The sequence below is a fragment of the Eptesicus fuscus genome, chromosome 20, assembly GCF_027574615.1.
Source record: "Eptesicus fuscus isolate TK198812 chromosome 20, DD_ASM_mEF_20220401, whole genome shotgun sequence".
NCBI classification, from domain to species: Eukaryota; Metazoa; Chordata; class Mammalia; order Chiroptera; family Vespertilionidae; genus Eptesicus; species Eptesicus fuscus.
In genome coordinates, this window is record NC_072492.1 from 35,206,858 (window position 1) to 35,219,449 (window position 12,592).

At 48.7% G+C, this 12,592-nt stretch overlaps 1 protein-coding gene across 2 annotated transcripts in view; it reads right to left on the reverse strand.

The window, feature by feature from the left end:
- The window catches only part of WIPI1 (WD repeat domain, phosphoinositide interacting 1), a 28,093-nt gene extending 15,746 nt beyond the window's left edge, over positions 1-12,347 (reverse strand). For both annotated transcript variants that reach the window (XM_008149389.3, XM_054709940.1), the window contains exons 1-4: positions 12,171-12,347; positions 7,296-7,378; positions 5,835-6,004; positions 118-214 (exon numbers count right to left, since the gene is read on the reverse strand). In XM_008149389.3, the coding sequence (XP_008147611.1) occupies positions 118-214; positions 5,835-6,004; positions 7,296-7,378; positions 12,171-12,250 (430 nt within the window). In that variant the 5' untranslated portion in view covers positions 12,251-12,347. The remainder of the gene's footprint in view (positions 1-117; positions 215-5,834; positions 6,005-7,295; positions 7,379-12,170) is intronic.
- Positions 12,348-12,592: the final 245 nt, after the last annotated feature.

Sequence of the window (12,592 nt, forward strand, 5' to 3'; positions counted from 1 at the left end):
TGAAGACTTATAAAGCAAAACAACTGCTTCAGGTTCTCAAGATAGGCGGAAAGATGGCTTGTGAAAGGGGCACCTGGACATGAGAGGAGGGGGCACCTATCCCGTTCCGGAGCTCACCTGTTGGGTTTGCGGGAATATCCAGGATGGTCTTCAACAGCTTCATGTCTTTGATGTTGTGGATGTAAATGGACTCCTCCAGGCACACCAGCAGCCTCTGTAACCACACAGACGCGTCACTGCATCGAAAGGGGACCGAGCCAATCGAAACCAAGTCTGACAGAGGAAAACTCTGGATGATGGATTTGAAGATGATGTTTATTATGTATGTACACATGCACATGCACACACACGTATACACTAAACTTTTTAGTCTGGTGTAGTCCCCTTTGTTTATTTTTTTCTTTTGTTTCCTTTGTCCAAGGCAATATATCAGAAAAAAGATTGCTACGAAAAATGTCTGCGAATTCACTGCCTATGCTTTCTCCTAGGAGTTTTAGGGTTTCGAGTCTAACATTTGAGTCTTTAATCTATTTTGGGTTTATTCTTGTGTATGGTAGTAAGAAGGTCATGCACTTAACTGTCCAATTTTCCCAGCACCATTTATTGAATAGACTATCTTCACCCCATTGTATGTTTTTGTCTCCTTTGTCAAATATTAATTGTCCTTAAAGGCCTGGGTTTATTTCTGGGCTTTCTACTCTGTTCCATTGATCTATAGGTCTGTTTTTGTGCCAGTACCATGATGTTTTGATTACCATGGCCTTGAAGTGTATAGTTTGGTATCAGGTAGTGTGATTCCTCAAACTTTGTTCTTCTTTCTCAAGATTGCTATGGCTGTTCTGGATCTTTTGTGGTTCTATATAAATTTTGGGGATATTTATCTAGTTCTGTGAAATATGCCATTGGTATCGTGAAAGGAATTACACTGAATCTATAGATTGCTTTGGGTGGTATTGACATTTTAACGAAATTAATTCTTTCTATCTATGAACACGGTATATGCTTCCACTTATTTATATCTTCTTCAACTTTTCTTCAGTGTCTTATTTTTTAAATTAAATATTTATTGTTGAAAGTATTACATACGAGTATGTCCCCTTCCGCCCCCCCCCCCCCCCCCCCATTGACACCTTATAGCCCGACCCGGTCCTCTGCCCTAGGCCTTCCCCCATCTATTGTCTGTGACCAAGGGTTATGCATATATGCATACAAGTTCTTTGGTTGATCTCTTCCCACCCACCCACCTCCGCCTTTCCTCTGAGATTCCACAGTCTGTTCTGTGCTTCTATGTCTCTGGACCTATTTTATTCATCAGTTTATTTTGTTCATTAGATTCTACATATGAGTGAGATCATATGATACTTGTGTTTCTCTGACTGGCTTATTTCACTTAACATAATACTCTCCAGGTCCCTCCACGCTGTCTCAAAGGTAAGAGATCCTTCTTTTTTACTGATACAGAGTATTCCATGGTGTAGATGTACCACAGCTTTTTTATCCACTCATCTACTGATGGGCACTTGGGCTATTTCCAGATCTCAGTTATGGTAAATTGTGCTGCTATGAACATAGGAGTACATACATTCTTTCTGATTGGTGTTTTAAGTCTCTTAGGGTATATTCCTAGAAGTGGGATCACTGGGTCAAACAGCAGTTCCACATTTAATTTTTGAGGAAACTCCATACTGTTTTTCTTCAGTGTCTTATACTTTCCCGAGTACAGGTCTTTTACATCCTTGGTTAAATTTATTCCTAAGTGTTTTATTTTTTGATGCAATTATAAATGGGATTGTTTTCTTAGTTCCCCTTTCTGATAGTTCATTATTGGTATATAAAAATGCAACTGATTTCTGAATACTTATTTTGTACCCTGCTACTTGACTGAAGTCATTTATCCGTTCCACTAGTTTTTTGGTAGGATCTAAATTTAGGGTTCTCTATATACAGTATCACTTCATCTGCAAATAATGACAGTTTTATTTCTTCCTTTCCAATTTGGATGCCTTTTATTTCTTTTCCTTGTCTGATTGCTATGGCTAGGACTTCCAGTACTATGTGGAATAAGAGTGGTGAAAGCAGACATCCCTGTCTTGTTCCCGGTCTTAAGGGGGACACTTGTCGTTTTTGCCCATTGAGTATCATGTTGGCTGTGGGTTTGTCGTATATGGAGACAGGCTCTCTTCCCTCTTGTGCAGACGTAGGTTTCTGTGCTCCCCAATCTTCTGATTTACCCCTCTCCAATGAATGGTCAGATGTTAACTTATTTAAACTCTCCTGCAGACCTACCTTTGTGCACGCCCTCCAGCCTCGGCAGGGGAACACCCCGTCCCCCTCCCATGCTCAGCTCCACTCCTTGGGGATCCCCCTCCCCCGTGCCGTAAGACCCTTCTCTTCCTCTTCCAACGAGACCTGTCAGGTTTGGAGCCTCTTCCCCATAGCCGTGCTCTCTACCCGGTGGAAACAGGCCACAGGGTTAACGTGCTGGTGTGTGAGGAACTGGATGCACAGCTCAGCACAGGTGAGCAGATGCGGGTGATGGTGAGGAGCTGCTGGGAAGAATTCCGCATCTGGTAGCTCTGGCCTCACTCCGAGCCACCTCCTACCTCTGCTCACGCCTGACTGGTGGCCCTCGGGACCAGTGGTTCTGGGACTTGGGTGAGGATCTGAGCACCCAAGGGGCCAGGCCTGGGCTCTCCCCGGAGATTCTGGTTCGGGAGGTGGCTCAGCCAGTGCCCCGGGGGGTTCTGACGTACACCTGCGTCTGAGAACCACTGTTGACGGAGCAGACCCGTTTATCCCCGGGGGACAGAACGTGGAAAGGAAGGTACCTAACACACTACAAAAAAGCAGGAGGCTCTCCTCCTGGGAAAAGCCTGCCTTACTGTTTGCCCAGTAAGACTCCTTCCTCAAAGCTCAGAAAAGTGGAGACGAACACTTGGACCAAGCAGAAAAGCAGAAAAAGAAAATGTCATCATCTTCATCTTAACGCAGGCTCTGTGGTCACAGGTCTGAGGCTGGGCGCTGAACCTCCAAACTGGTGACAAAGGAGTGTTCCTCCGTGGAGCACATATCCTCCGATTGCCCCGGTCCCTGTGCCTTTTGCCAGCACTCACCATGGTGTGGACTCTCTCACTCTATGCGTGTTTATGTCCTTAGGTTTCTGATATTCTCTTCTTTCCCCTCCAGCCCCGCACCCAGTCCCCAGCTCACTGGGTCCTCCACACACGCCTCCTGCAGAAACGGCCCCTACTGCTAGTCTGTCCCGTCTGCGTCTCTTCCCACCAGCGCCCACAGCACCGTCTGCTCTGTGGCCCACGTGGCCCACGTTCGGGTCGCCCCCGTGTGGGCTGCAGACGAGAATTAAGCGGGAGGGGAACGGACCGAGAACACGCAGAGGGCAAGCGGAGGCGCTCTGTCCCCAGTTCACGGGACAGCACGCTTCTGGGAGGGCAGGAGCCTGGAGCTGGCTTCCTTTAACAGCCAGCTTCCAGCTCGTTCCCTGTCACTCCGACTCTCGTCGACTTCTCGAGGTTTTATAGTTTAATAACCCTTTTAGCAATTAAAAGTATTTATAGCGTCTGCTCCCGAGCACCACGGACGTAGACTCGGCGTCCGAGCCTGGATGCAGATGCTGCGTCTGTGCTAGGGCCCTTGGCATCCAGACGGAGGTTGAGAACAGGTGGCAAAGAACCGTAAACGCTCGCATACTGAAGTGCATCTGGGTAACCGCCTTTCTTCCGCTGAACACATCTCCTCAATTAAGTGCCGGGGGGGGGATCACATCTACTAAAATAGCACAATTACTAGATATTCTTCCTTTCTATCTATCTGAGGGAGCTGCCGCCGCCACCTGGCAGGGAGGGGCTGCAGGAGTTGCCTAAACCAGAAGTTAAGGCCCAAACCTGAATGTTTTAAGAAAAGCAAACCCCAAGCGCTTCCCAGACCTGTTCCAAAGCACCTTCTTAGGAGCAGAAATGTGGGCCCCGGGTTCACATTAGCTTGGCCATTATAAGCCAGGTAGTTCCAGGTGCAATAATGTCCTTTGGAAGGTGGGGGAGGAGAGCCTTAGAGGCAATGAGTGTTATGCTGAGTGGGGTGACTCTAACGGTCCACAGACTGGGTCGGACACTTGAATAATCCTCCCTTGTCCCATTGGCTAATGAAAATATCAGAGAGCAAGTAAGAAGTTATACAAAGACATGCCATAGATACTATTGGAGAATTCTGATCTTTCCAGGACATTTGCCTAAACCCATGGCTGGCAAACTGCGGCTCACGAGCCACATGTGGCTCTTTGGCCCCTTGAGTGTGGCTCTTCCACAAAATACCACGGCCTGGGCGAGTCTATTTTGAAGAAGTGGCGTTAGAAGAAGTTTTAAGTTTAAAAAATTTGGCTCTCAAAAGAAATTTCAATCGTTGTACTGTTGCTATTTGGCTCTGTTGACTAGTGAGTTTGCCGACCACTGGCCTAAACAACCTTACGGAGGCAATCAGCTACGGAAAAAGGATAGTTAATGTTCCCACACTGGCTACTCCTACATGCAGAGGCAAAAAACAAGACAGTTCGACAACAACATTGAACGTGCTCCCAACAGACGTCAGAGCGAGCACCTGAGCCAAGCATTGTGCTGAAAATTAAAAGCCTGCAAGCTGAAAACTCTCAAACTGCCTTTTCCTCTCTTGCTAAGAACCCGGGTTTATTTTCTTCTTTACTCCGGCTCCTCTTTGCGTAAAAAAAAAAAATAAAAAAAAAAAAAAATCCCCGTATCCTATTTCTCAGGTCAGGCTGTTCTCTGCTTTTATGCAGGCTTAAGTGGAGAGTCAATGAAAATATTTGATCAACTCAAAGAAATAATCTCTTCCTTACCATAAACTTCAGAAAGCACTCTGTCTCACTTGTTTAAAAAAGTTAATCAGCACCTCGTCTAGGTGCAAAGACAGGAGAGACCATTGTCCTCGGCCTCCACCCTCCTGGGAATGTCTGCCTCAATGGACAGAGCTGTGCGGTCATGCAGAGACTGTCCCTGTCTGTTTATGGACCAGGCGCTCAGGAAGCAGACATTTGTGGGAGATTTTCCTACCAGGCATTCACTCTCTTTCCTACCAGGTCTTACAGCAGTGAGCAAAAACAGATACGGCCCTGCCCTGCTCCTAGGATGTAGAATCTAATAATTCAACGGAAACTCGGCTAATACCTCAACCACTTATTTAAACAAGAACGGATATTTTTCAAGAGAAGGTGCTGCATAGTTGAGATAAGAATAATCCTTCCTTCAACAAAGAAAACACTACAAGAAAAATCTTCAAGGGTTAGCTGGGCGGAAGAGGCGTGGAAGCCCGAGGACCTGGCCCGCTGGGCAGTTTTACTGACTGGCTTCAGAGCCACCCCAGGAGGGCCACACGCTGTCCTCAGGAGCTTCCTTCCCAGAGGCGTGACCGCCAGTCTGCAGCGAATGCCACCATCCGGGACCCAAACCAGAGAGGCGTCCCTCTGTGTGGAAGGTGTCCCCGCAACAGCACAGGGTTTCAGAGCCAGAGGTCCGCCCAGCCTGCCCCCAGGGGAGGGCTCACCTCGCCGGTGGCCAACGTTTGAGAAAGAACAAGAGGCAGGAGGACCAGGGAGGACCCGCCACTGAGACAAGCGCATGGAGTAGACTCTCTTTACAGGAGCCCCGTAAATGGAGGCCTGGGGATGAAAATGCCCTGTAGAATGTGATGCATGTTTTAGAGGCATTCCTCTGGAACGATAGCCCTCTTCCTCCTCGGTCCCAAGGAGCAGAAGCCTTGCAATCCGGAGGGATCTTCCCCCCCCCCCTCCCCCCCCCGCCGCTTACCTGTCGGTTCAGCCTTATGGACAAGATGTTGCTGGAGTAGCTGTAATTACAGATCTCCGTGCCTTTCTTAAAGTGATAGACGTTCATCTGCCGCGGCTTTGTGTGACTGACCACCACCACCAGGCTGCTGGAGAAGAGGCGCTCCACGATGTAGACGTCAGGGATTTCATCTGGGAGGGGAAGCAGCCGAGGTTACCCGGGTTCTGGCCTCGGCCAGTCAGCCAGCGTCCTTTAGGGCCTGCTGACTGGGCACCCTCCATTAGCATGCATTTGCAATGATGCCCCCCCCTCCCCCAGGGGAAACTTTAGCCACTTCCGAATGGAACAGTTCCAAAGCCCTTTCACGGATCTAAAGAAGATGCTAGTGACCAGACACCAAGTCAGAATTTCCAGAGCCCCCCCGTCCAGGGCCCTGGGGTGCCACTGTTTGCTCTGTGAAACATAATGAGGGGTGTGGGCCATCTCAGCTACCCTTTTCTCATTCTTTGAGGTTTGAAAGAAGTGACTGCTTTGTCGGGAGCCTCTGCCTTCACAATTCTTGTCCCTGTTGCTACGAGGGGGACCACCATGGGGGGCAGCGACACAGAAAAACCTGTACCCCCTCCCCATCCTGCTATGCTCCCTGACAATTTCTGGAATCCCTTTCCTGTTGAAAACCATCTGGACGTCAGTGTTATGACCAGGGAAGCGCCTCTGTACTCGGGAAGAAGGTACATTCGTGGGCCTCCGAAGAAGACTCTCTTCCTAGGCATGCCTTTCTTGATCTTGGGCAAGTCCCGTAGGGAGCCACCCGGGACAGATACAGAGCAAGTTGTCCATGAAAATGGCATAATAAAAATAACATCTCACAAATGAATTAGGAGCCCAATGTATTAGCTACCAAACCCCTTTCTTTCCAGGAAATCCAAAGATTAGATTCTTCACTATTATGGTGGCATAAACTATTACGTTCCCTGGGAAGAAAAGGGAGTCACATTTCTAAGCTGAATTTTTTTTTTTTTTTAATATTTTACCCGCAGTACGCCAGCATCTTCAATATGGACTGTGTACCTGGGGTTGTATTGCTTTATCAGCAAAGGACATGCTTCCATGGCTGAAAACATTACCAATATTCTACAGTGCCAATATAATGGGGGGAAATCCTAACTGATCTTTTGCTATGACAACTATAAAAACTGATGGCGGTGCATGTGTGTATAGGAAACATTGTCAGCAGTAGGGTTCCAAGCAAGGGATTTCTTAATATAAAATGTCACCTAAGCTACTGCTACACCCCACCAAGTGCTTCGCTATGGTTCTGGTTTCAAAGCAAGCGAAGACATTGATGTATGTTTAACCCGAGAAATACTGACTCAGGTTTGATGGGTGAGGGAGAGAAAGGCAGAGAAGCTCAGGAGTAGCACGGATTAAAGTCCAGAGGGAGGATTTGGCGTCCCTGAGACCGCACACGCACACACTTACTGCTGCCGTGGACTTGGTCCAGTTGCTCCACAGAACTCAAAGAAAACAGCTTATAACCGGCTTTGGTTCCAATTGCTAGGGATCTGTGGGCGATAAGGAGAGCGTGGGAATGACAACAGGTACCGAGTCCCAACCACAGACGTGAAGACAGACACCCCTTTCCCCTCTCACCTCATGGAGACAGACAAGCCAACAGCTCCAGGTGCTTCAATATGGGGGGGGGGGGGGGGCTTTAATGCTTTAATGACATTTTCCTCTCTTTTTAAAAAAAACAAACATGTTTTTATAGATTTCAGAGAGAGGGAGGGAGAGAGAGATAGAAACATCAATGACAAGAATCATCGATCGGCTGCCTCCTGCACGCCCCACACTGGGGATCGAATCCAAAACCCGGGCATGGGCCCTGACCGGGAATCGGACTGTGATCTCCTGGTTCATAGGCCAACGCTCAACCACTGAGCCACACTGGCCAGGTGCCATGTGGTAACTTTCTAACTTGGTGAGGCACACCTTGTCAGGTGGGCAGGCATGGCAGAAGGGATGAGGTTAAAGACAACGACACACAGAAAGGTGAAATGGCCAAGAGACATGAAACGTCATGGGCTCAACCATCAAATGAAAATGGCGAACTCGCCAGAGACCATGCTTTCCCAGCTGAGCAGAAATAGGAAAAATGGGCTGTTCAAGACCATTCACCATGGTGCCATCCCCAACACAACCAGGGGTCTTCTGGTTGGGGGAGAGGTGCTTTACCAAGAGGTATGTCATTTTTCATTCCCTTGATGACTTTTTTTTTTTGCTTAAAAAGGAAATACATGTTCCTAGTAGGCAAAATTTAATGGATGCTTCCTTTGACCACTTTCCATGAAACTTTCCCAGACACTTTATACCAGTGGCTCTCATCCCCGGATGGACATTAAACTCACTTGGGAAATTAAAAAAGTATATGCTGATCACTGTCCACCCCTGCTCCCCCAATATGCTCTACAAACTAACAAAACAAAAACTAAACGCTTATCTGGGACAAGGTCAGCTAAAAAAAAATCTTGTTTTTAAATTTTTCACTTCTCAACCCATAGATAAAGACAGAGTGTGAAGCCAGGTTTCCTTGGCCTCAGGATGAAGGCATCTGAAAACGAAGCTTGTTTTGTTCGGCAGCGGGGAATCCCCATCCAGCTCTCCCCTGCTTTGCCCCTAAGACTGGAGTGATGAACCGAATCTGACACACAAGATGCGCAGAATAAGCAGTCTGACCCTGAGCACTTCCATCCTGGGAAAGTGGAGTGTCTGAGCTGAAAGGGACCTTAACATGGGCCTCAGTGGACCTCAAACTTAGTCCAACTTCCTCATTTAAAACAAGCAGATGAGCCCGGTTGGTGTGGCTCAGCGGCTGAACGTCGACCCAGGAACCAAAAGGTCCCGGGTTGGATTCCTGGTCGGGGCACATGCCCGTGTTGTGGGCTCGAACCCCAGTGGGGGGCATGCAGGAGGCAGCCGATCAATGATTCTCTCTCATCCTTGATGTTTCTATCTCTCTCTCCCTCTCCCTTCCTCTCTCTCTAAAAATCAATAAAAATACATTATTTAAAACAAAAAAAACAACAAGAAACAAATGAAAAGGTGAGATTCGCTCTTCACAGAGCAGCCTATACTAAAATAAGCAGCTAGCTTACTGCTACAAGGCAGGTGGCCACGGCTCTTGTTTCACTTGCCTAAAAAAGAGAAGGTCACATGATTTTCTCTGGAATATATATATTTTTCCTACCCAAACATTGGTTCTTCCCTGGGACACATGGATATGTGACTCGAGCCAACTTGTAATCAGCGAGGTAAGGGCTTCTGTTCCTTAGCCCTCCAACCTGCCCTGTGGCCAAAATGGTGTTGGCCCTTTGCTTCAGAGTATGAGTAGGTTTGGCATCTGTAAACACAGCCTGAGTGATGACCGTCAGCTACTGAAAAGGCAAGCCAGCAGCATCTTAAACCTTCCAAATACACTCTGTAGTGTTTAGTGTTTTAAATGTTTTCACATACACTTTTTCACATACAGATAGACACATTTCGTTGTGAACAGAGGTTTCTAAAGTTTTCAAATAACAAAAAAAAAAAAATGTAACTAGAGTCTTATAATGTTAACCAAAAGACCTGGCAATTTAAAATAATTTTTAAACATATGCCCTGCTCCTGGAACAGAAGAATTTTATATATGAGAAAATGGCAGGGTGGTCACTATTTATGTTGTAAATGATTAATCAATGGCTACAAACATCTCTGAATCAAAGAATCCAGACGAAAACCTTATTTTATCCATTAAGCCTTTTTATAGAAAAAAAAAATTCTCATCCCCTCTCATGGGCATAGGGTTTGGGACACATCGGTCTCTCCAATCAAATGAAAACATGCACCCAACTTGTCCAGCACAGGGCCACGCAGGAAGCGTGAGTGAAGGAGAGCCACCTTCACCCACCTTCCCCAGAAATGTTAGATCTCAAACTCCGACTACACTGAGAGGAAAGACACACCGGTAACCCTAAAAGTGCTCGGTAAGGGGCTCGACTCATTTTAAAATTCAGTGTCATACCCTCTGTGCTCAAGACAACTGACGGTGACAAAAACTTTTATTTATAGCGAGACGGAGCTGCCCCGCAGGGCCTTCATCCAAAAAAACAGAACTGACAGTAGGGGCTAAGGAAATTAACTTTCCAAGCACCCTGCAGATCTGAAAATAACATTCGTATCCAACGGCTCTGAAAGCCTGGACTTAACTAGAATAAAGATTAACATGACTTGCCTTAGCCGGTTTGGCTCAGTGGATAGAGTGTCGGCCTGCAGACCGAAGGGTCCCAGGTTCGATTCTAGTCAAGGGCATGTTAGCGCGGTTGCAGGCTCCTCCCTGGTCCAGGCCCTGGTCAGGGCTCATGCAGGAGGCAACCAATCCATGTGTTTCTCTCCCATCGATATTTCTCTCTGTCTTTCCCTCTCTCTCTCTCTAAAAATCAGTGGAAAAATATCCTCGGGTGAGAATTACAAAAACAAAACATGATTGACATTACTTTAATTTTAAAAAAAGATTAACATTACTTTAATAGGATCTAGCCCGTGTGGCTCAGTTGGTTGAGCGTTGTCCCAGGCACCCAGAGGTTGAGAGGTCACCAAGTTTCATTCCAGGTCAGGGCACATGCCAGGGTTTCAGGCTCCATCCCCAGTAAGAGGCAGCCAAAATCGATGTTTCTTTCTCCCCCTCCTTTCCTCCTTCTCTAAAATCAATTTTTAAAAACATAAAAAAATAATCTAATAAACAATGCTATAAAGCAGAAATTAGAACATTTGCTAATAAGCAAATTAACTCCTCTCCTTAAACTGTGTTCAATTAGGAAGGAAAACACCCAGGCATTTCAACAGCCATCCCCTCTTGCAAAATGTTTCTTACAAAACATCAGAATTTTATCTAGACTATCGTTTTTGTAAATTGTGCGTCTCAACCATGAGTGAATCCTAAAAATAATTCAGGGAGTCACAAATGGCTTTTAAAAAGGAAACAGAAAATACCAGAGGGGATTCCCCATAATAAAGGTAAACACCATTCTGTGATGCACTTCTTAGTGGTATTACTTGTACATGGGTATGGGGTGATGTTGTAATATCTATTTCTTATTGTGGGTTATGGTCAAAGAAAGCGTCCAAGTCACACCTCTGACCAGGGCTGCCCAGCAACCAGATTACAGGATCACACATACAGTGTTTTGAACAAAGACATACTGTTTGGCATAGGATGTTTTTAAACAGAACGACAAAGGGAATGGAAGCCAGAATTGCTTATGGTACATCATGGCCTTAATTACACCACTGAAGGTTCAATATTAGCACAGCCCAGTCGCAGGCCAAAAGCACAAGCCCGAAGCGGACTCCAAACAAGAACACAGCAGAAACTGGTACAGCAGGAAGTGGGAAACCGGGGAGAGGGCGTCCCTGCCCGATGCGCTGGGGGCACATTCCAAAGAGGTTATCCCATATGGTGCCCAGGGCTGGCATCGAACAACTCCATGGAAAAGCGGGAAGGAAAGAAGGCGCATGCTTTCAAGGGACCGAATCCTCCGGGGGCCTGAAATACAGTTCGGTAAATCCCAGCTCCCTGGCCCGAGCCCAGACGTGAACATCCAGGTGAAACATGAAAAATCCACTCAACAAAGCAACAGGGTGGAGCTCGGAGAACGGGCTCGTGGACTCGGACAGGGCGACTCGGCCTCGCTGGGCGGCTGTGTGGAGACAGCGAGCGGGAGGGACAGGTTTCTGACATCCCGAGTGGGCAGGCCAGATGCCCCGCCGGGGCTGGGCCGGGGGCCGGCCTGGCCGCAGGGATAGGCTGCCTCTTGGTCCGAGGCCCTGCCCAAATGCCACGTTGAGATGCTCAAGGACAAATGGGAAAGTTTTTCCTGGACTCCCATCTTCCTGGGCCCAGCTACCACGCCTCGGGTCATCTTGCAGCCTGCCCCTCCCCTCCCATCTCCTTTGTTTTGGTCTCTGCCCACTCCTTCCCCAGACCCCCACTTTGGTCACCACCCCACCCCCATTCCCTAGCTTTCTTCGGCTCTACTCCCCTGGCTAACTCTCCCCTTTCACCCTCGGCCAGCCCCTCCTGGCTCTCGACCCGAGCAAGGGTTTGGGGGGCCGCCCAAATCGCCCCTGCTGGGGGAGGAGGGAGGAGAGGAGGTGGCTAACCTAGACCCGAACCAGTTGGGGACAGCCGCCGGCCTTCCCGCCGCCGGCCTCTTGGGGCGTAGGCCCGCGCCTCTATCGCTACAAGTTGCAGACAGGACAACACCCCTGGTCGCGACTTTCTGTCCCCCACTTCCCGGCCAGGCAGGCTCCGCGGCTTACGTGCAGTCCTGGTTGAAAGAGAAGCAGCTGAGCGCAGCTTCGACCCCGCCCGCGGGGCCGTCCGCGGCCTCGGCCTCCATCGGGGGCTCGGCCCGGGGAAGCTGCAATTCCGAGCCGGCGACGGCCACCTCAGCAGCCCGCTGGCGCCGGCTCTGCGGGCCGGGTCGCCAGCCCCTCTCCGCCCCGGCCCCGCCCCATCCCGCTTCGCCCCACCCCTCCCGCCAGTGCCGCCGATCGGGGCAACTAAAGAGGGCGGGGTCCTAACTTCAGGCCGCTATTGGCCACGAGCCCATGCTGCCGCGCACCTTTGGCCAATGGGAGACGGCTGTGGGCGGGCCTGCCTGGCTGGAGATCCGCCCCCAACTCCGTGACGTGGCTCGCCATTGGGCGAAGGCGCCCGACGCGGCGGCTGCAGGCCACGT